The 24,916-nt window shown below is 34.2% G+C and overlaps 1 protein-coding gene across 2 annotated transcripts in view; it reads right to left on the bottom strand.

The window, feature by feature from the left end:
- Positions 1–24,916, bottom strand: part of LOC115214865 (patatin-like phospholipase domain-containing protein 7) — a 65,947-nt gene that overhangs the window by 5,906 nt on the left and 35,125 nt on the right. For both annotated transcript variants that reach the window (XR_004999176.1, XM_029783899.2), the window contains exons 14-30: positions 24,833–24,907; positions 22,639–22,772; positions 21,424–21,555; positions 19,658–19,831; positions 19,137–19,264; positions 18,338–18,463; positions 16,667–16,730; positions 14,590–14,761; positions 13,402–13,584; positions 11,657–11,775; positions 9,236–9,392; positions 6,953–7,016; positions 6,274–6,396; positions 5,096–5,212; positions 3,912–4,060; positions 2,389–2,541; positions 1,105–1,227 (exon numbers count right to left, since the gene is read on the bottom strand). Coding sequence is in view for 1 of the 2 variants with exons in the window: in XM_029783899.2 (XP_029639759.1) it covers positions 1,105–1,227; positions 2,389–2,541; positions 3,912–4,060; positions 5,096–5,212; positions 6,274–6,396; positions 6,953–7,016; positions 9,236–9,392; positions 11,657–11,775; positions 13,402–13,584; positions 14,590–14,761; positions 16,667–16,730; positions 18,338–18,463; positions 19,137–19,264; positions 19,658–19,831; positions 21,424–21,555; positions 22,639–22,772; positions 24,833–24,907 (2,193 nt within the window). In the remaining variant the exon portion in view is untranslated. The remainder of the gene's footprint in view (positions 1–1,104; positions 1,228–2,388; positions 2,542–3,911; positions 4,061–5,095; positions 5,213–6,273; positions 6,397–6,952; positions 7,017–9,235; positions 9,393–11,656; positions 11,776–13,401; positions 13,585–14,589; positions 14,762–16,666; positions 16,731–18,337; positions 18,464–19,136; positions 19,265–19,657; positions 19,832–21,423; positions 21,556–22,638; positions 22,773–24,832; positions 24,908–24,916) is intronic.

Genomic DNA, 24,916 nt, shown 5'->3' with positions numbered 1-24,916 from the left:
TGCATTTACATAGTACCAGCATAGGTGCATTAATGCAGCACCAACATGGGTGCTTTTTAAGTAGCACCAGCACCTGAAGGACAAGCCTGTATGTGCTTGATGCATCTTATCAAGTGCAGCAAATCATCACATCTCCCAGTCCTTCTGGAAGACCAAGAGTGCCAGGACTAGTGTTTAGAATTGAGCAGTTGTAAATACCATCATGAACCTCATGCAAAAAAAAAAAGGTTACTTGGGTCACTTGACTGATTGGCATGAACTTGCTCACAACCCCTGGACCACAGACAAGCTATTTCCTCATTTTGTATCTTCTGCCATCACTACTACAACCTCTGTTCCTTGTAGGTGGTTGATCTCATGCCACTTCTATCAGACCTACCAAATTCATTCACATTTCTTCATTGCCCATACTGTCTCTTTCCCCTTCCTCACTTCTTTTCAATCCTTCCTTCTCAGACTGTCCTCCCTCTGAATTTTCCTTACAACAATCATGAACTTGTAGTTATTCAAGAAGAACATTAACTGCAACAATATCTCTGGTCTCAGAGGGTCTTCCAAGGCCATGGTCATAGCCCATTCCTCCAAGCTGAAGACCCTGTACATCCACGGGCAAAACTCGGAGAAGCAATGATTTGAACAAAATATTGATCTCTACTATGGTATTGAGTACTCTTTATTTCTGATAGTCAACACTGAATGGATATATAAGACTACATTATGTTAATATTCAGTTTCAACATTTAAGATCAATTGTTAAGAAGAAAGGAAACAAAAAGAGACTAGTAGAAGACCAGTGAGGAGGAGAATACGAAGACAAAGCAAGTCAGTCAAAATGACAAGTAAGTTTAGGGTGTTAATTTATTGGTATGTTTAAAATAGTAATTCAAATATCTCAACAAAAGGATAAAAAAAAAACAAAAGACACTACACACAAAATATTTTACTAATTTGCTAATTCCAGTTTTGTAACAAGTCAATAAACTTCACATTATGTGTGTGCGTATGTATGTAAATATACACATACACACACAATACAAAGCTAAGAAAAATGTACAGAAATGGCAACTATTAGAAAAACAGTAAATCTTTCAATGATATTCTTACAAATAATGGCGATGCTTTCTTTTTGAACTTTCTTTCTTCTGATTTTTCCTTGAAAAGATCTTCTAAAATTCCTCCTTTGATCCAGCCACTGAACAGTGTTTTAGCATGATGGTAACCAACTTCCTACAAGACAATATTTCAGAGAGAGAGGAAAAAAATCAGACATATAACATAACATTTGAAGTGATTGTTATTTTCTACTATAGTTAAAGATTCCTGTAAAAACTAGGTTAATAAAAACAATTGTACTCTAAAAAAAATTTTTTAAAAAAGGAAAAATCCACAGTGGTGTAGCCATACTACCTTGCATATAGTGTCATGTATACTTTTGTTTTATTATCAATCATATTACATAGAGTCAAAAGATGTACATTTACAATCTGAACACTTAATCTGGTTTGCATGGTATACTGAGATTACAACACTCTGCCCTAAACAGGACACAAGTGCATCATGGGACAAGTCCATCATAGGACAATATCTACTACTGAATACCATCTGCTATCTACTACTAGATACCATGAAAGAAGTCACAGAAAGATTAGAACTCTAATAATTCTGTAAATGTGAGACCTTCTTGCAGTTTTATTATAGTTGTAAAAATTAATGATTCTTGTAATATAGTAACAGTTTATAAAATAAATACAAAATCAAAAGAATGGAAACTAAAATGAGGTTTATATTTGTTTTGAAACAGATTTGATTGTTTTGAAACAGAGCCCTGTGAGGTGGGCAGGTTACAGCAGTAAGTATCACTGACCATTTTTTGTGGCAACACCTTTGCAATCATGTCCATGAGGCATAGCTTAACACACCATTTGTTCAGGTGTGACCACCTGTTATTCCCTCGCCCACCATCTTCTGCTGCTTAATGCCACACCATTATATTTTCTTTATTTTCTTAGTGAGATAGTTATGGGTTTTCTTTTTTATCGATAATTTGATCCCTTATACTTTTAATGTATTTTTTTCATTCCCAAGCATGACCAACCGAGAGTATGGTGACTACCCAACCATCGTATACCCCTAGGTCTCCTGCCAATTGGTTAAGCTTGAAGAATTTGTCTTATGATTCTTTCCTGTGACATTCTAATCACGTTTGTTGTGTGACCTCTCAATGCAGAGAAGTAGTGACTTAACCTACAGAGACCTTATCTCCAAGCTAAGTACCCTGTCAAATAATGTTATGCCACAGACCCTTTTGGGATTTCTCACTATTTAGATATAATAATATGTTTTCAAATAAAAATGAATTATTTTTTTTAAATAATTAAATAAACTTGCATATATTTCATCAAAGCTTCCGAATTGTAATGTTTTGAATTTGTCGATTGGTGGTCTCACATATTCACAGTAGTCACTATTTTTCACCATTTCAAGTTGTCTCACACACGATACATATGCTAGCCGAGACTGGATTTCATTCATGTCTGGTACCTGGAATATGAACACAAACATTAAACATTTAGCTCAACCCATTCATGAAATCTACCAGCAACAAAATTCATTCAACACTTGAAGGGGAAGGATTTTTTTAAATCCTTGGTTTGGTTTTATATACTCATATAATCAATTTTAACCAAATAAAATGTCAAAATTTCAGCTGGAGTGTCAATACTTTGTAGCTAATCCTTGGTGTTGTATACTGTTTTTGGTTAAAGGATTAAACACCTACACTTCTGTGGGGTTCCCCACCTCTCTGCCACTTTTACAGATTCCTATGACATCCAGTTTCATTATTATTAATTTGAATTAGGAGTTTGATCCATAGTGGATCTTTTATTAGCTGATTACACAGCCATGGGTACCGCCCCTATAGATGCATTGCCGCTGTTCTCTTGATAGAGCTTGGTGATTCTGGCCATTGATCTATTAGAATTCCTGCACTCAGCATCCACGTAAGATGCACAGTTGGTTTAGTTGAGCTCTTCATAACTACCATGCTGCAATCCCATGACTTTGCCATATCTTTGACAGGATGGCTAATCAGGTGCTATGCTTTTCCAAAAAAAGGGCAGCCCATAACTATGCAGGCCACACTCACTCCATGAGATATTTTGAAATACCTACATTACACTTATGTAACAAAAGAGAAAAAAGAGAAACTCAATGATAGAAAACTGAATTACAAATTGATATGTAGTTTGGTGGTTTATTGAGCTTAGATATAATCCTCTTATCATCCTCATTTAATGTTTGTTTTCCATGCTGGCATGAGTTAGATAGTTTTGCAGGATCCAGTGAGCTCTAGGGCCACATCAAGCTCCAAGGTCAGCTTCGGTATGGTTTCTACAGCTGGATGCCCTTCCTAATGCCAACCACCTTACAGTGTTATTGAGTGCTTTTTTTGTGCTACCAGCACTAGTGAGGTTACCAAGTAACTTGCAAGACTGGAACAAGGAAAACAAAAAGCTCCCTTGACTAAGTAGTTGGGAGTATTTGAGGTGGGTGACATTGGTTTTATATCAGGTATTGAAAGACTAAAGTATGATAGAAAGGAAAGCACAAGTGTCCTGCAAAAGAGGAGATACATGGCTACTGGGTGGGTGGAAGTAGCCGGAAAGAAGGTGGAGTTGGTGATGATGTGGTGCCACAGCATCTCAAAATACAAGATGTATATAATTAAGGATACAGACAGTGGATTAGGGGTGAGAGGGAGTAGTTTCCCAAGAGTGAAGGGCAAGAGTAATAGATGATTAGAGATGGGAGTAGAGATGACTGTAGTGAGTGAGAAACAAAGGTGGAGGTGTAGTTGATAGGAAATACCAGTATAGAGAGGGGATAAGTCAAAGAAAATATAATCATACCTTCACATTTTTTGCCCATGGATTCCAGCGGTTCCAGAGAAGCCACCAACCTGAGAGTTCATCCCCATAATTTGTGAGTTCATCTTCAGTTTGACTGCCTACATCAACAGCAAATATTGTTTGAGCACCTTTAGCACGCATCACATCAGCTGGAAAAAAAAAAACAGAAAACAAGAAAATTAAAAATAAAATAAATGTATTAGTCATAATCATATGCTGTTACTTTCTGACAAAATCAATAAAAACAACTAGACTATTTTCCTCTTATCTAGGATGACAGTTTACAATAGATACACATACAACAATCTAAACCACTCCATCCAAGCACCCAAGACAATGAACAGACTCACACAGTATCCAATAACAGTTTGATTAATTTATTCAATTTAGGTAATGATATTCAAAAACATGTACAGAATCACTACAGTAAGAGTATCTGTTAATAATATTCATTATGATAAATATTCCAAATATTAAGAACTAGAAGATGACATCAAAGAATGCGGTATTTACAAAGGAGTTAAAATTCTAATGAAATTCCTAATTGCTATGTTAGCAACAAATACCATCATTTAAAAACTTTTTCTATGACCCCTTTAGGTTTTGTGTCTATCAGTAGTATATCACTAAAAATAAGTGAAACTATTCTATAAAGTGCAAAGTTGAACTGAAATTTGTTTTAACATCAGTTTTCCCAAGCTATCATGGGTTAGAATAGGAATTATATGAGACAGGATTTTACAGCTGGCTATTCTTCCTGTTGTAAACCCTTACCTGCATTTTCAAGTAAGAGATTACAAAATACCATTCCTAATATCAACAAGGAATTTTAATATTATCATTGTTTTGCTCAAGCTGTGACAAATGTGAAATAACTTTCATACACATTTATACACACACGTCACATATATACAATGGGCTCCCTTCTATTTCTGTCTCTCAAATTCACTTATAAGTCACTGGTTGGTCCAAGGCTATAGTAAAAGACACTTACTCACGCTGTTATGCATTGAGACTGAATCCAAAAGCATATGGTTACAAAGTGAACTTCTTAACCATTAGTTTAACTTTTCCAGTTAAACTAATAATACCTTGTATATTCTAAGCCAATTTACTAAGAATTTATCAAATACTTCAGTTACAGAAAACTTTAAAGGATTAAAAGCTTATAGAAAGCCACGTACCTGGAAGGTTATTAACATATCCACCATCTAATAATAGATGGCCATCAATTGGATCACAAAGAGGTGGAAGGTATCCAGATAAAGACATACTGGCTCGAACATAGCGCCAAAGAGAACCTATAAGTAGAAAATGTAACAATCTCTCACATCAAAATTTAAAAGATAAATGAATGACTGATAGGTAAATATAAAAGAGAGTGAAAGTAGAATGCATTAAAACAAATAAAGATACTTAACAACATAGAAAAGCTGGTCTAACGAAGACTAATGACAATTTAGCATATTTTACTTTGTTTTAAATCTATTTTTACCTAGTTAGCATTTTTGATTATGTTATATAAATTTCTTTGTCCATTATTATTCAACACTATGGATTAGGTTAGCCTTAATCCAGTAGGCATACGATCAAAGGTATTTTAGTTGTACCATCCTATCCTTTAAGAGTTCATAGTACAGGACTACATCACCCAATGTGTTCATTCATCATTTATCTAGACAGAGAGAAACAAGTATTGTGACTTGCCTGTATGTCAAGTGCAATAACTATAGTGAAGTTTGTATTCTGGCCATGTCATCAAAAGTCAAACACATTAAACTAAGTCAACTTAATATTAGTTTCAAATTTTGGCACAAGGCCAGCAATTTCAGGGGTGGAGGTAAGTTGATTACTTCAACCCTAGTGCTCCACTGGTACTTTTCTTATCAACCCCAAAAGGATGAAAGGCAAAGTCAGCCTTGGCAGAATTTGAACTCAGAATGTAAAGATGAATGAAAAGCCACTAAGCATTTTGCCTGCTCTGCCTCTTAAGTCAACTTAATATCAAATTCAAGAGCATCAAAGATAAAAGTTTTTCTAAAAGCTTTCATAAAACCTGCCAGCATAAAAAAAAATGGACATTAAACTATTGATGTTGCTGATGCAATCAAATAGAACAAAACTGGATTTCATAATCTGCATTGATTTTTTTCTCCACAAAAGCTGAAATTCTTGTAAATTTAAGGTATATTTTGTTTAAGTTATAAATAATGGCTGCAGTTACATTTAATTGTAGTCAGTAATATATCATCTAGTTATTCTAGTTATTTCTTGAAATAAAGTTTAAAGTTAAGAGAGCATGTATTATGAAGTATCACATTAATTTCAGAGACATTAGTAGACCAAATAATGTTTTCCTTACCTGTGGTATGTACTCTCATTGAAGAAGAGCAAATGTCAGTGGTGACACAAAAGTAGGGTATCCAAAGATCTTCAATTTGACGATCTTTAAATACATTTTCCAAACTTTTATTAAAGGCACATCCTACAAAAGAATAGTAAGAAACTATATTATATCTACACTGGGAAGTGTATGTAATGTAGTGAATTAATTATAATAAAATAAACGTAAAATAAAATGGGTAGCAAAATAAGTGAGTGATTTGATGTGAAGGTGGGGTTAAGACAAGGTTGTATGATGTCTCCGTGGTTGTTTAATTTATATATGGATGGTGTGAGGTAAATAAACCAACTAGAAATAAGTTTAATATTTTACATTTATTATTTACCTGAGAAAGTGTTGGGATATAGAATTATGAAAAAGTCAATAGTAGTGCAAAAATTCGCATTTTACAAAGTGTTTGCATATATATGAACCTTATTTTAATTACTTTAATTAGCAGTAATGACAAGTATAAAAATGCTGAAAACTAAGGTATATACATAGAGATACCTGGAGAGTATCTTAAAATTTTAATTGGTTCTTAACTTAAATTTTCTTCCCGTGTAAACTATTCCTTCCTCACCATCAAGTCATGCTTCTGTCAGACTTTATTTAAAAAACATCAACAAATAAAATGACTCGTATTAAGTGGTCTTACCTGTGAACATGGACGTAACAGGATAGGTAAGATCAAGAACTTTCTTCCATAACGAAGTCATTTCCTGTTAAAAGGTTTCAAAAAGATATATAGGAAATAGAAGAGGAATAGAGAAAGCTAAAAAAGAAAGACAAAACTATATAAAATGAGATATTGTGATAAATAAAATATAAACTACGATTATTGTGCCATCCCAATTAGCTCTGTCTAGACATGTAGAGATAATTGATGGAAAAGTGTTCAGTTAGTATTTCAAGTGGGAGCAATCCAATAATTTTGTAGGCTTACTGCTCAAAAGATTTAGACCCTAAAATATATAACCTCTAATTTCAATATTGTAAATGGATCATTGATAGAGCTTTAGAGACTATGAAGCAATTTACTAACAAAAATTTTCCAAGAAAATCTAGCTGAAATTGACAAAAATGATAGTGCTTCTTGTGGAGTTAAAACTTAAATTTTAAAGTATAATTTTCTTTTCCTTGACCAGATATTCATAAACATCACAGGTCACAATGCTTTCATTCTTTCCTTGATTATCTCCTTTTCCTATTGTCTTAGAGGTCTTCTGATCTCTTGGATACCACTTGACAACTGCACAAGTCCACCTATTATTTGTTAATTTTGCAAAATGTCCAACCTAATGTTTTTTATATATTCCATGATCCTATATTTCATTTTACACTGTTCTCAAATTACCACATTTTGGACATGCTCCCACAGTGATATTTCTAACATGGATCTTTCCACTGCAACTCTATATCAGATAGTCACTATTCTTTCTTCTTCATTGTAGCCTACATCTCACTTGCATATAAGAATGGCAATCAGATGGTACTATCAAAGAGATTGGCATGCAGAGCCTTGTCCAGCATTGTTTTGAGCACATCTTTAATTAAAGCAAAAGAACTTCCACTCTGCTCTTATTCTACCTGAAATGTCAGCTTTCATGTCTCAGGATATATTTACAGCTCGTCTGAAGTAGATGTATTCCTTTATCCCTTCAATTTCATTGCTTCCCACCACCTTTTAACTATATGCTATATTTGTAGATGGCATGCATTTTGTTTTTAGGTGGTTTATTTTGAGGCCTATTACTGAATTCTTGGGGTTCAGCTCTATTAGCATGGTTAGCATTTGATCTGAGGTTTCTGCAATAAGCACAATGCATACAAATCAGAGATGTGTTAGGAACTTGCTGTTAAAGCTAACACCACCTTTCTGATCACTGTCTCTGATGACCATTTTGAGATGTGGTGAAGAGATGTTGTCTCCTTGTTTGACACCCTTCCCAACTAGAACTCTTACAGGCAGAAATATATAAGCATACACTCCAACATACACATACATGGATGACATATCTAACAAAAAACTTAAGTCTAATAAATAAGAATTACAAACTACACAATATAGTACCTGAGCACTGTATACAATAATTTCATTATTATTATTATTAAACAATATGTCTCTTATGCTTTTCTCTAGAATACCAATGAATAGAAATAGGAAGTGGGGTTTGACAAAATACTAAATCTTCAACCTCTTCTAAAAGTTCATACCAGCATTTAAAAATATTTAATAATTCGAAATAATACTGATTTAAAAAGAAATAAGGCTAAAGAAAGCCTTAACAGTAACTTTGAATCCTACTTCATTCACTGTTGAATTTTCCTTTTAGAGCCTGACATTTAATTGTGCTTCAGGATAAGGCACATAATTTTGATTACCTCACTTTGCCAAATTGACATTTTTTTTTTAATGATTAGCAACTAGGAAAACTATTCAGCTTTAAAAACAATCGCACAAACAGTACTTAAATGTCTAAATTTGAAACATTTCTTTAGGCCTTTAACTCCTTGGCAGAGTTAAAGAGGTGCTGTCATGGTAGCTGGTGCATCTTGGGTACTTTTGTTAGACTTGGCGGAGCCAGTCTCTCCAGATCTGACCACAGCTAATTTCTTTCAGAGAGAGACATATAAATAGAGAAGACTCAACCCAAGTACAGGACTGGTACTTTATTATTGACCTTGAAAGGATGAAAGGCATAATTGATCTTGGCAGGATTTGAACTTAGAGAGTAGAAAGCTGAAACAATTACCACAATTTTTACAATTCTCTAACAACGCTGCCAAATGATGACAGAAAAAGAAAATTACTGAAAAACTTAGGAATATTAAAACTAGATGAGGAATATACATTCCAGTAAACAAATATGATGCACACATACATAAAGTAAATAAATAAGTAAATAAAAAGAGACACAAACTATTTCCTACTACTTACATTAGACCATTCGCGTGCTCTCTGTACTGATCTGGTAACATCTTGAGATTCAGCCCAAATGGCACCCATTATGGAACCAATGCTCGTACCTCCTACAATATCAATAGGTATTCCAGATTCTGCCATGGCTCGGATCATCCCCATATGAGATATCCCACTAAACAGAAAGAATAGAAAATAAAGAGTCTTATTAATCATGATAGATTATCTTTTACACAGTATTAATTCAGCTAAATTAATATCAGAATCTATTTTCAGACTGTTTACAAGAGCTAAACAATAACAACCATTAAGTTATGTCTCTCAGCTTTTTATAACTATTAGCTTTCTCACATTACCAAAAGCAAAATTTTAAAAATTTCTTGTGTCAAATTCCAGTCAATAATGGAAGTAGGTATCCAAACCTGTTCTTAACTTCTGCTAAGTAGAGATAACATACAAATATGAAAGCGAAGCACTGAGCAGTGATGTGTACAAATATAAACTTGTTACCAGTTCACATATGTTTGAGACATATTTGAACTCATAAGAAAGTCATTCACTATTTTGTTATGGAGAAAATTTCTCGACACTGGCACTACTTCTAATTCATATTTGAATTTATTCTTACATATGCATTATCAGGGCATACCAGCAAACAGCTTTTACACTACTAGTATATAGCCATGGACAGGTGAGTCAGTTTGCATCCAGTTCAGTTCAGGTACTTGATGGTGATAAGCCACAAAAATGGCAAAGCATTGATGTCCATCACTCCTGAATGGAATTTGGGGAAAGTTGTCTCATCTGTCTATGACTTTCAAGTGTTTCAACACCCAGTGCTTTCAGGGAGTCATCCCCACTGCAGTAAGCAACAGCCTGCCAGTGAACAAGCAAAGCACATGCATTGAGTATTTGTGGAAATGTTTATAACACTAGCACTGCTTCTAATTCCTATTTGAAAATATATTTATAACATATTTTCAACATATATTTATAACATACAAAATATTTCTTTTACAATATAAACAATTACTGTGAATGAGAAATGTCAATTATCTCAACAAAACCATACAAATTTTGTTTGGTATACTCCCATACAAAGTAAATTACTTAACATGTTCCAAAATGTTTAATTTAAAAGTTCCACTCTTATTTCTCTGAACTGTGAGGCTAGGTTCATTCCTATTCACAATTCACAGAGCAGCAATTGAAAGAGCAGTTGTAAATGAGACATTTACCAAAAGAATATGCAAATATCCATCCAAATTAGGATTAAAAAAAAACTTTCTGGTTAAATTCTTAAATATCTTATAGCTCTGAAAATATTTAAATTTTAATGTAAAATGCTTTAGCTACTGAGCTGGTTTGCCCGTAGTTTAGTTCAAGCCCTAGTAAACATCAAATAAGACAGCATGACAACTTTGGCTCTTAGCTGAAGCCACTCTTTGCAGGGAAAGGCATAAATATCAAAACTGAAAATATAAAACCTCTCTCTAAATACAAGTTTAAATTTTGTAATAATGACATAATACTTGGTGAACATTAAAAAATATATATATAACTGCTAGTAAAGTTAATTTCTAAACATAATATATTTACTTTATCCTGTAGAAGCAATTATGGTCTATAAGCAATGAGATTCTATTGGGACTAAACTAAAACATTCAATATATAGAGTAAAAACGGCAAGTTAATATGGCAAAGCCTATCCCTATACTAGCTGCTAGTCACAGCCAAAATTCGTTAATGTGAAATCCACTTTTAGAGGAGAAAATAATGATATATTTTGGCATTTATTCTTTAATTCTTATACTGGTTTGAACCAGAGGCTGGGGCCATGCTGGAGAACATTTTCCAAGAGCCTAATTGATGTAAGCAAAATAAAAAGACACCAAATAATAACCAGAACTTGATCATAGACAGCTTGCTTTAAAATAAAATACTCACAACTTTTCTGGTAGTCAGACAATTGTAACTAATTTCATAACCTATTTAACAAAATAGGTCAATCTATCTAATTAATAAAAAGGTTTGCTTTCATTAATTTTCCGTTTATTTTTCTGTATTTTAATAAGTGTCAAAGTATTGTGAAGCCTATCCCAGATTGTGAAAAAATTCAGAAATACTCCTACAGTGATTACAATGATATTCTAATGTTGGCTTTATCCAAATGACTGTAAACTGATTTGCTCCATAGTAATCTCAAATGAAACAACTACTGTTGATGTTTGAACATACTTCTGCAACTGAGTTACCTAACTGAATAAAGCATTGTATTTTTTGTTATGCATTTTGTCTCAAGATTTCAACATACAATTATTTTAAGACGAAGTTTTTAGAGAAAAATTTGGCAATATAAAATTCATAGTGTAACTGACTGATTAGAGAAATGAACAATTGCTTTTTTTCTAATTATTTTGCTGAAGAAAAATCTCTTACCGAGCACCACCTCCTCCAAGCACCAAACCTATTGATGTACCAGTGAGGAACCGTGCTAGTCTGGCAAAATCAGACATACGGTCTGGCTCTGATTCAAATAGTTTCTTATATGTTTCTAACTGAAAATGAAAAACAAAAATCAAATTTAAATATTCAAGTTTAGCTTTAAAATGATAAAATTAGTGAATATAAGCATGTATTGTTATCCATGGAATCACCATTTTCTCCATTTCCCTCACAAAAACTGGCTCCTTTTCCCTGGCTCAATGCATTAGCTGGCCTTTATCTTCCCTATCCAATTCTAGATCAAGAGCCCAAAATATTTGATTATCCACACTTTGCAGTACCTGAAGTTAACCAAATTCTTCCCCGGACCCTTTCTGGTGTTAATATACATCTTTATAAGTTTAATGATTAAATGGTGAAAAGGTACTGCCAAACATATTCGTATAACTGTAAAAAGTTGATTAAACTGGTTGAAGCAAAACAGTAAAATACATTTCAACATTACTGCTATACAGTTTAACTGAATACCAACAATACTGATTTCTAATTTTGACACAAGATCACAATTTTGTAGGGAAGAGATATAAGTCAACTGAGATGACTTCAGCATACCATAGTTGCCTATTTTTTCAACCTTGATATAATTTTAATAAAATTTTTATAATTTTAATAAAAGGTTAATGCTATAATTGGACACACAGACACACACACAAAATATATTCAAACTTGCATTGTAGCAAGATCACAGACTACTATATTTCAGATTATTGAACTATGAAAAGAAAGAAAATCTAAATGCCTCCATAAACTATTTCTAAATAGAACTACATCGCACTAGAAATATACTCAAGTTTACTATAATCCAAATTAAACATAAAACTGCTCCCAGACTTGATGAGTTCCCAAAATATCTGAAACCTGCTTCTGCTACTCTTCAGACTAAACAAGTAAACACCACTTGCCAAACACATCCACTCACCAAACATGTTCACTCTCATTTTTACAAACACAATCATTGTTGTTTTCCTCATGCATTAAAGATATGACATTTGGTAAAAAAAAAAAAAATTTTTTTAATTCTACAAAGAGAAAAGTCAAACTTGTAATAGTTATTTTAAATATTAATCATCATCATCATTTTAATGCACACTTTGCCCATGCTTGCATTGGTCAGAGCTTACCAAGGCAGATTTTCTATAGCTTGATGCCCTTCCTGTCACCAACCTGCACATGTTACCAAGTAAAGTAATATTTCCCTGTACCCAGACATGTTTGACATTTTTGCAGAAATTGAAAATGAATGATACTGCTTGTATGACAGTAACATTCATTTGCAATTATCAGGCGATGTCAAGACAAGGGGACACAAACACACACACTCAGGCATACATACATATATATGACAGGCCTCTTTCAATTTCTATCTACCAAATCCTTTCACAAGGCTTAGATTGGCCTGAGGTTATCATAGACACCCACAGTGCCATGCAGTAGGACTGGACCGAAAACGATGTGGACTGGAAGCAAAATTCTTAACCAACCAGCAAGGCTTGCACCTATTGATATTTACATGAAATATAAGGAGCAGGCACAGTAAAAACGAAAACTTTATCAAACCAGAGAAAAACCGATGTATTAAAAAATAAATTTCAGCAAATTGCAAATATACATACAATTACAAATTTAAGTGTAGTGTCAAAAGGACAAAGAAAAAAAAAACAAAAGAAATAAGAACTTACTGTTTTTTCTTTATTTTTCTTACTGAACACTCTCTTGGGACAACGAATATGATGATGCGAGGAGCACCAACCACGTGCATTTAACCAATCAGCTGTTCTGCGAGGTGTATCAGTACCTTCTTTATGTAGCAAAATTAATTCTTTTTGAGCTCGAACAGCTATGTTTTCCAACTGTGTTTCAACCTGAAGCACAAAGGTTTGAACTAGAATTTTATAGCATTTTAAAAGACCAAATATTAACCAAGTAATTTATATATATATATATATATATATATATATATATATATATATATATATATATATATAAATGAATAACCATGAATTCTGTGGACAAGGTCAGAACAGTACTGGAGGAGTATTTTTCATCACGGACAAGTGAATTTTGGAAGCGTCTTCCAGATAGAAGGAAGAGTATTGTAGAAAATTAAGGAGCGTATATTTTAGATTAAAAAAGAATTTCATTTATTTTAATTTTGAAAAATAAAAGAAGTATAAAAAAACTGTATTACTTATGGGATGGCCCAATATATATAAATGGCAATAATAGGATACTGTACTTGGAAAATAACTAAAGACATTTTGTTGCAATGTAACAAACAGAGTGCATAGCATCTAAAGAAAAATTGTGCTATAGCTTATATTTAACACCCACATACATGCAAATGGGGATTTAACTGTTGAAAACCTGATGTGCAAATATTGTTTAGTTAAATTAAATAAAGGTACAATTTAATGTGCTACAAAATATTTCCTAGTTTTCATTAATTACTAAATATGTTACTCTAACAAAAAAAAGCCTTTTTCTTTCCAATAAAATAAGATAATTCATGTACATATATGCACTTGTGAAAAATTTAGTCTAAAAAATACTTTGCAAAATAAATGTTATAAAAAAAGTAGTTAGGAATATCAATTAGCTTTTAAGTGACAACATTCAGTTTAGATGAATTATTTACTTGACAATTACAATACATATGGTGAAGAAACTAGTAACAGAAGTCAGTGCCAGTTAAAAACTGCTCTTAACTTCTGAACTTGAAAGAGAAAACCATTTGTGATTACTTATATATATATATATATATACACACACATAGGATTGAAAAACGATTTTAATGAGAAGGTTATAGTGGTAAATTACATTTACTATGTAGCATGGGTAAAGTTAAGATTTTAAAGATTAGTGCATACTTCACCCAATGATGTGGGGTCATTTGTGGCAACACCAACAATTAGGATACAATCAGCTTGCCTCACAAAATGCTTAGTCCATCGTGTCATTGTATTATCACATTGGTATAAAACCATTCGATTAATATCTTCATGTTGTCCAAGCCAGCTGAACAAACGGAAGTCATTCAAACTGAAATTTCATAAAACAGCAAAATTACCAGCTAATTTCTTTTAAAGAAAAAGAACATTAATGAGACATTTTAGATTCATCTAACTCCTGACAGCACATCTATTATAATGATAATTATTCCTCAAAAAATCTTGCCCAGGCCTAATCATATATATGCAGATGCATGGTTTCCATAGACCAACAGAGACCCCAGAATGAAGTGTCATTCTGCAAACAGAGAGAAGAGCCTTGTTAATATTTGTTTTCTACTAAAGGTCACAAAATGATGCAATTTGCTGAAAATAAAAACTTCGGATTTTTTTCAGTCATCTCTATTAACTTTTCTTATCAGTAAATGTGTATTAACAGTATTCACCTATTATGAAATTTGAATATTTTATCAGCATTAACAACACAATTTGCCTTTTATATAAATTCGAGAGAAATGAAGATTTTAGAACAGTTATTAAACTTCTCCATCAGTTTCAGTTTTAAATCTTTGTATAATCAATAACTTCTCACATTAAAACCATATTGGTTTCAAATTCTGGTACAAGACCAGCAATTTTAGAGGAGGGGAATACTTGATTACATCAATCCCAGTACTCAACTGGTACTTATTTCATTGACCTTAAGGATGAAAGGTAAGTCATCTTCGGCAGAATTTGAACTCAAAATGTAAAGAGCAGGAAGAAATGTCACTAAGCACTTTGTCCAAAGTACTAACAATTCTGCCAAATCACTTCATTAACTATTTTAATCATGCAAAATATATCTACTATGTCAACAAGTCATCTGAGCAATTCAAAGTTGCTAACAATTCAAATTGATTTAGCACACCTGAAATTGGTTCTTAGTTAAACTGACAGAAGTGATTTTGCAACCATTGTTTGCATTAACTACAAAATATTGAGATCTTGCTTAATTCACGCCTGCATAAGAGAAAAACCACTTCCTTGTGAACTCTTTTACTAATAAGTACCTTAATTTGACACAAATATGGTCTCTTAAACTATAAAGTTTTTCTTGTTCCTTTGATTTTTTTTATAAGAATCTTCAATCAAGTACCCAAAACTGAATTCTTGAAAGTGGTTCAAAGACTAAGATGAAGAGAAGTGAGCTAGAGAGCATTACTGGATGTCAACAATTTAAAGAAAAGTTTAGAGAAATCTATTTTGATTTAACATGAAATGATTAAATCTAAAAGCTTTAATTCTGTTACCTCTACTTAAGGCAATTTCTAAAAATTTGTTCACAATTCTAAATTATTGACTTCTTATATTGGCATAAGACCACAACTTTCATCGTTCTTATCTTTTAACATCCATGTTCCATGCTGGAATGGGTTGGATGGTTTGACAGAACCTGATGGTTTCAAAGACTGCATCATGCTCAACTGTTTGTTTTGGTTTTGTTTCTACAGTTAGATACCCTGCCTAATGCCAACCACTTTAGATTGCATTGAAGGTTTTGTCAGGGCACTAACACTAGTGAGGTTGCAATGCAGCTTGCATGATCATTTTGACTGAATGGGACAACAGTAGAAAAGGAGGTGGCTTTATGCTAGTTAATGAGAAAAGGCCAGAACAGAACAGGTTTCATGCTGCAGAGGAGTTACATAGGGTCTCACATTATAGAAGTGAGAGTGGGGGCAGGAAAGAGAAATAAAATAGTTGTGATAAGATCTCAGGGTGGTCCCTCACAGTAAGGCTTCATTAACCCTGATAAGATTTCAACACAGAATTTTAGATGGACGAGACCAAATGCTATAAATAATTTTGTTTAGAACTCTATTGTTTTTGATAAGTGTCCTAATCTTCTTCAATAAAAGTAGGACTAAATCCTTTAAATTATAGCTTCTAAAACAGATACAATGAAAACTTTCATAGAGAAATACAGAAATTAGAATATTAGTTCTATAATTACCTGTTAAATCCAGAACTACCAATTCTTGCACTGACTATCTCACTAGTGATCCGAGCAGTTGGACCTACAAAATAAATTTAAAGCCTGGTGTAAGATTTGATGACAAAGTTATTTACTTTCAAAATCATAATTGGTCAGAAAACAAATTAAGAATTCTTCAATGACAATATAAATGATGAACTAAATAACATTATATAACATATCTAATGACCGAGACCTTTGGCCATGTACTCTGCTTAAGAGGACCCATCAAGTCAAGTGCACCCGTAATGGTGGCATGTAAAAAAAGATCAACCTTTGGATGTTGGGCCTCACGAAGGCAAAGTACCTTTTGAGCATTGAGTCTGACAGAGTTCCTTTCAAACACTGGGCTTCACGGAGGCAAGGTGGCTGAGTTCCTTTCAAGTGGTGGGACTCACGGAGGCAATGACCAAGACTTTTGGCATTATGTCGTGCTTAAGAAGAAGACCCATCAAGCTGAACAAAATTGCAGTCATGGCAGATATTGGTGTTACACAAATGACACCCATGCCAGTGGCATGTAAAAGCACCCATAACACTCTCGAGAGCAGTTGGAAGGGCATCCAGCCAGAGTAAATCATGCCAAATCACACTAGAGCCTGGCGCAGCCTTCCAGTGTGCCAGCCCAGTCAATCATTCAACCCATGCCAGCATGGACAACAGACATTAAATGATGATGATGATTTTGTCTTCATTTAATAATACAAGATACACTGAAATTGTTTACAGCTGCCTTAAGGAATCTTTCATGCTTAAAGAAAAATTTTAGCTTTACACATTACAAGTATACAAAAGGATTCAATTATAAGCCAGTGATGTTCAATTAATTTTCCTACAGGTAATTAAAATGATATAATGCTCCACAAATCAAATGATTTCTATCAACAAGAGATATTTTAAGAATAAATTCCATTTATAAAACTCATTTCTTAGTCTGTTTAAGGAAGCAAATCCTTTAATAAACTTAGTTTATTAAGTGTGTTGGTATACTGGTACCAATTTTCATTGAAGTATTGATTTTTTTAAACCAATACATTGAAAAGAAAAGCAAGTGTCATTTAAATCAACCCTAAATTCATCATTATCACCTTTTAATGTCTGTCTTCCATATTGGCATGGGTTGGAGAGTTTGACAGGATCCAATGGTTCCAAAGATTGCATTATACTCCATTGTCTACTTTAGCATGGTTTCTACAGCTGGATGCCTTTACAGAGTATTCAGGGTGCTTGTTCATGGTACCAGCACTAGTAAAGACACCATGTAACTTGCAAGACTATTACTGGAAACTAATTTATGGAACCCCACCTCTCAAAAAAAAAATATAATACAAAATAAATTGCAGCAGAATTTGAAATCAATGTAGAGACACAAAAACAAATACTGTAAGATATTTAGTTCATTGCTCTACTATTCCTGTCATTCCCAGTCTTTGAGCAAACAAGCTAGATACAGCAACCAAATTGCTCATCTCAAATTTGTTCTTACAGTTTGAAAGAAAGTTTTAAAGAAGTAAGAACATATTGGATAAAACAGCCCTAGATATATTATAGTGGTATGGTAATACATTTTCTCAATGAAAGCTGGTCTAGGGGTTCAACAACACAGCACCAAGCCTTATAATAGAAACTAAATATTAAAACAAGATTTACCTATTGCATTGAGAGCATGTTGTAGTTCCAGGACAAAATTAGTAAGAGGTACATCACGTGAGACAGGGACAACAGCAACAGTTGAAAGGTTTGAAACTAAGAGCCGGTTCTCTATACTCAGTGGGGCTGTAAAAAGTAAATACATTTTAAAGTGTTAATGAAATAGACATACTTTTTTTTATTTGTTTATTGGTTCATAAGAATGAGAACATTGAAAACGTTAACTTTTCTAAACAAATTAACATTTTTTTTCTTACCAATATATCAGTTTTTATGTGGGCAAATGAGTGTGCTGTGAAGATGTGTTTGACAGCAACTTGAGCTTCAAATTCAGGCAAAAATGTTACTTTGTTTGAGTTAAAAAAAAGCCTAATTGACTTGTTCAGTCAGTGGGCTTTGTCAGGGAATACTTCATTTCATTTCTTGACACAGCCCAATAACTGAACAAGGCAATTAGGTTTCATTTTATCTAACAAAGCAAAATATTTTTACATGAACATGGAATTCAAGTAAACAGTACATATACATATATAGTAAACATTTATAACTCTCAAATTAATGGAGTGCATTCAATGGTTGAACTTACAAACAAATAAACAATATATAAAATTATTTAGTAGTAAGCTATGACAAGTGTTGTGGAGAGGATTTTATATGAGTAAAATTTGATGCAAGATGTGATAAGTGAAGCAGAAAAGAGACTAACATTACAAACAATATAACTGAACCTTACAATATTTGTGCACACAGAACATTACAACACCAATATGTCATTTTGTTAATCAGTATGATTCATTACCTGATCTGCTTTGAAGACTACCAAGCAGTCTCTGCCCCAACAAATGAATGAGACGAGCAACAATCTGTGGGTATTTTCTTTTAATGTGATTTAATAATTCTGCTGGTATATCAGCAAGTTCAGTATCTCTAAAATGGAGAGAAAGAATGAAAGAAAACATTACATTTTGGTACTGAAATTAAAACAGAAACATCATTAAATTGACATATTGTTTAAAGCAATAGAAATACAAGTTTTACTATTTGTAAATCATTAAACAGTGATCTATTGGTTGACGGTCAAAAGTTTATAATTTATCAGAGAATTAAGAGCAATGAAGCAATCCTTAATGTTGTAAATGGTGCAGTAAATAGGCACAATGAAGAGCTATAGTTCCTTACTCAAGTAGAGCACACTATATAATTCAAAGTTTTAACAACTTAAAGAGCTGGTATCAACCCTTTAATAGAAAAAAAAAACCCTAGCAAATTGGAATAATGATGTTAAACATCAACTTGAATCATTAATTTAGAGTAATTTACCTCACAGCCATCAATGTTGTAGCTCGTTGGGTCTGGGTTAATGCTTCTACAATGCCAACAAGGTCTCCACGGCCATATTCTCCAACCAGTTCTTTCTTATCATTTGGAGTAGTAATGATTGATCGTAAACGCCCAGTCAGGATGATATAGATCGAGTTGCACGGGTCATCTTGCCTAATGAAGACAGAATGGTTGGTAGTTAGTGATATATATTATGTAATTTGTAACAATTATTCAACTATGTAACGAACTATAGAACAATTGCATTTTGCTATAATTTTTGTCAAACATTATTAGAGCAGTAGTTGAAAAATAGTCAAGATGTATGTACTGCATACAATCTGAATACAGAACTGATGCAGTCTAAATTGGTTGAAATATGTTTCATTGGAGGAGCATACTAAATCTTCCCTAAACAAGTTTTCTTCAAAATTATTTTAGCACATACTAAAAATAAATACTTACAAAAAGATTCTGATGAAAAAAAAAAAGAGAAGGAAAAAAAAAACAGAGCAATGCAATTAGATACAATTAACTCTGAGAGCAAAGCTATATGAACATTGTTTTTGTTTTTTTTATGAATTTTTCTTCTGGAAATTAGGAGGGAAGATGATGTGATGAACTCATCTGAAGGATGCAAATCCACAATACATTTTGTAATATAATAAAAAATAACCTGAAAGTGAGACAAAATAAAAATAAGCTGCAATAAAAAGAATAGGAGTTAAGGACTGTGTGTGTGTGTGTGTGTCAGTTGATACCATCTCTGGCAAGGGCTTTGAAATAAAACCAAGAAGAAGTTCCAGACACCCAGCTGAGTACTTGACAGACACTGACTTTGCTGACGACATCGCTCTTATCAGTGATTCTCTCTCCAATGCCCAGTCTCTTTTACAATCTCTTGAACAAGCCTCAAATTGTGTAGGTCTTTACCTTAATGAGACCAAAACTGAATACATAAACAAGTGCCTGTCCAACAGTGATTGCATCATCCACACTCTCAACAGTGCACCTTTAAATATGGTTTCTGATTATAAATATCTTGGGTCATACATATCATCATCTGGAAAAGACTTTCTAACTAGAAAGGGTATGGCCTGGTCAGCCTGTAATGACACGCATAAGATCTGGTCATCAAATCTAAGTAGAGACTTCAAACTTGAAATATTCAAAGCCACAGTCGAACCAATCCTACTATATGGCTCAGAAACCTGGACGTTATCAAAGAAGCTTGAGAGGCGGTTGGATGGAACCTACACTCGCCTCCTTATGAGAGCTCAAAATCTCTCGTGGAGGCTAAATCCAACTAAAATGCAAATATATGGGAAATTACCACCTGTGTCATCTCTTGTGAAGGGTAGGAGAGTCCAGTTTGCTGGACATTGTTGTAGAGCTGAAAAAGAAGTAATTTCTACTCTTCTCCTCTGGAAGCCATCTACTCGCAACACCAGAGGGCACACACTCTCCTACCCTGATGTAATCTCCAGGGATACAGGCATCCAGCAACAGGACCTCCGTAATGCTATGATGGACCGTGAAGTCTGGCGCAACATGGTAAATTCCATTGTCTCGACCACGGTCGAACAATGATGATGATGATGTGTGTGTGTATGTGTTTGTGTGAGTGCATGCATGCATGTGTGTGCGTGTGTAAGCATACGTGAAAGAGACAATATAAGTCATACTTTACAAATTCAGTGTTTTCATTGTTGAAAATTTCTTTTTAAAGTCATACAGAAACTAAGAAATATTTTGATTTTTTTTACCTGAACAAAGCTTTACCAGCTTCTAGCATTGTCCAATCCAAAGCAAAATCAATTTGCCTCACAAAGGCAGACATTCTCTTGACAATAGTATGGGCTGCTTGAAGTACTATGGAAGGTTGCTTTTTCATTATTCTGAAAAAGTTTAATTTTCGAAATGAGAAAATATTTTTACTTTAACAACAAACAAAAACATCCCATTTTCAGACTTTAAACAAAAGCCATTAATCACTTGCATTGATATAACTGTTCCCTCCCTTATTCTCACAATAAATTTGTTCCTCCCAACATGGAAGGTGACCCTGGTAGTGCTGATTCCACAAAAACTGGCCAGTGCATTCTGTACATAATTGGTAATTGATTTGAGCAGCAACAACACAAGGCCTGAGATGGCTCTTTAGTCATAACAGCAAACCAACTGCAACACAGCTTATGCCATAAAAAAATGCACCCAGTACCCTCTACAAAATGGTTTGTGTTAGGAAGAGCAACCAGCTGTAGAAAACATGTCAAAAATGAGACATTGTAGCAAGATGTGGTTCTCTGACTTGTTGAACACCTATTGAACCATCCAACTCACATCAGTATGGGAAACTGTCCTAAAATGATAATGATATATATGATGATGATGATATAGCGTCATCATCGTTATTGAATGTCCATTCTCCATGCTGGCATGGGTTGGACAGTATGACAGGAGCTGGTAAGCTGGATGGCTGCACCAGGCACCAATCGTCTGTTTTGCCATGGTTTTTACAGCTGAATGCCCTTCCTAATGCTAACCATTTTACAGAGTGTACTGAATGCTTTTACATAGTGCTGGCACAGGCACTTTTTATGTGGAACAAACATAGATATTTAAATCTAGTTCAGATGTACAAAAAACTGAAAGCCTAATAAATACATTTATTTCAGTAAAATGTCCATACTTTTTGCTTGGCAATTTTATATTCCTTATTTCATATAAATGTGGAAGGAACAAATTTTTGAAAATTAAACGTCTGTATTGTATTAGAACAATTATTATCACAGGTAATATACCCTCTTAATGCTAACAGTTCAACTGTTAATTAGAACGTTTTGCCAACTAGATATATTGAGGAAAATTTTAGCTAACAGCAGCTAATCCCAAACAATGAAGCAAAATTTAATGCCCTTGTGGCCCATAGACTATTATCTCAAATTATTAAAACAGGAGTAAGAAAAAGTTATACATACGAGTAAAAATCTGCTTTGGATATGAGTACTACTTCTGACTCCGTCTTTGATCGTACAGTAAACATAGATGGTTCTCCAGTTAACACAGCTAATGCACCAACAAGACGACCAAGACCTGCACTAAACAGCAATGTCTGAAAAAAGAAAAATACAGTTGATTGTTTTTTTTCCAATTTCAACAGTCTAAAAAAAAAAAAGAAAGTAACTTAAAACAAAACTCATGAGAAAGGATTTAATCTCAGTATAAACCATTCACTAATTTCAAACTAATTCTACTCATAGCATTTTTTATAGCTATTTTTTACCTGAACTGCTTCAAAATAAATATGATATAAGGAGTTTTGTACTCCAGTTTTGTATAAGGAGTTCTGTACTCCAAAGCACATCTCTCTACTTGTGGCAGGGTGCTAGAACAGTTTCTCAACCAAGAGCTAAAAGGCTGACATCTTATTGATCCAGCTCTTATGACTCCTCATTTAAATCTTTTTATATTTATAAGCAAGCAATCAAATATGAATGCCAACAGGTAGATGGCCCTGCTCGATCTATAGAAAAGGCATGGGTAGAAACTCCATATGATGCACCCAGCGTAAGTTATGGACACATAAAAGGTGCAGCAATATCAAAGGAAGGTTAACGGGGAAAATAGTTTTTGTGTGGAAGATGGACAGGGGCAATAAACACTGAAGATGTACAGAAAACAGATTCCATCACATGCTAGTGGGAGAAACTATAAGTAGTTAGTAGCTTCCGCTACCTAAGCGTCCAAGTCTGTAGTGGGGGTGGTTGCTCTGAGAGTGTAGCAGCTAAAATAAGAATAGCCTGGGCAAAGTTCAGAGACCTCCTACCACTGCTGGCAACTAAGGGCCTCCCACTCAGGATGAAAGGTAGAGTGTGATGCATGTGTACGAACTGCCATACTACACAGCAGTGAAACACGGGCCATGGCTGCTGAGGACATACGTAGGCTTGAAAGAAATGAAGCTAGTATGATCTGCTGGATGTGTAATGTCAGTGTGCATACAAGACAGAGTGTAAGTGCCCTAAAAGAAAAGTTGGGCATAAGATGCATCAAATGTGGTGTGCAGGAGAGACAACTGCATTGGTATGGTCATGTGTTATGTATGGATGAGGACAGCTGTGTGAGGAAGTGCCAATCCGTAACTGTGGAAGAGGTAGACCCAGGAAGACATGGGATGAGGTGGTGAAGCATGACTTTTGAACATTGGGCCTCACAGAGGCAATGACAGGAGACTGAGACCTTTGGAGATATGCTGTCATTGAGAAGGCCTGGCAACTAAAGTGAGATCGCAACCACGCATGTCCAACCCAGCTGAGTACCCCTGATGTGTCGGCTGATATATGCTTGAGAAGACCTGTTGAGTCAAGTAAAACCAATATTGTAGCTATGGCCAGTCCCCGCTGACTGGCTCCCGTGCTGGTGGCATGTAAAAAGCACTATCTGAATGTGGTCGATGCTAGGTCCACCTGACTGGTTCCCATGTCAGTGGCATGTAAAATACACCAGCCACACGATGCCAGTACCCAGTGACTGGGCCCCCATGCTAGCAGCATGTAAAAAGCACTATCCCAACATGATTAATGCCATGCCTGCTTGACTGGCTCCTATGCTGGTAGGACATAAAAGCACTCACTACACTCTCAGAGTGGTTGGCATCAGGAAGGGCATCCAGCTGTAGAAACATTGCCAGATCAGACTGGAGCCTGTGCAGCCACTGGCTCTCCCGACCTCTGTCAAACCATCCAACCCATCTCAGCATGGAAAACGGACATTAAACGATGATGAAACTCATCAGTTTCAATGGGCCAACAAAGTTTATGAACAATGCTCCATCCTTCAGACTCAATTTAAAAAAAAAAAATTCATCTGGGACTCCCTCTGCTCATCTTTACTCAAGAACTAACCTGAGAGCAGTGCAAGCATAACATCAACCAGACTGGTCTTATAAAACTGAAAAGCCTTGTAAAGGCTATGGGTAAGCTTAATAAGAAAAAGATTTTTCTAATTTCCTAATCAAAAACATTGTTTTGTTTTGGTTTTTCTCCTCTCACAATACACTCATGTACCTCAATTTTTAGTTATTGATTCTTGCAGAACACAACTTGTCAGATTGAATTATAGAGATTATATTCAATTATGAAAGAATTATTAGATAAGGGTAGAAAAACTAACCTCTTTTTCTTCATGTCCTACCAAATTCTGAGAGACATTTAATGTACCAGACACAACAAAAAACAAGTTACAATCCTAAAAATA

The sequence above is a fragment of the Octopus sinensis genome, linkage group LG1, assembly GCF_006345805.1.
Source record: "Octopus sinensis linkage group LG1, ASM634580v1, whole genome shotgun sequence".
Classification (NCBI taxonomy): domain Eukaryota; kingdom Metazoa; phylum Mollusca; class Cephalopoda; order Octopoda; family Octopodidae; genus Octopus; species Octopus sinensis.
This window is presented reverse-complemented; position numbering and strand designations above follow the sequence as displayed.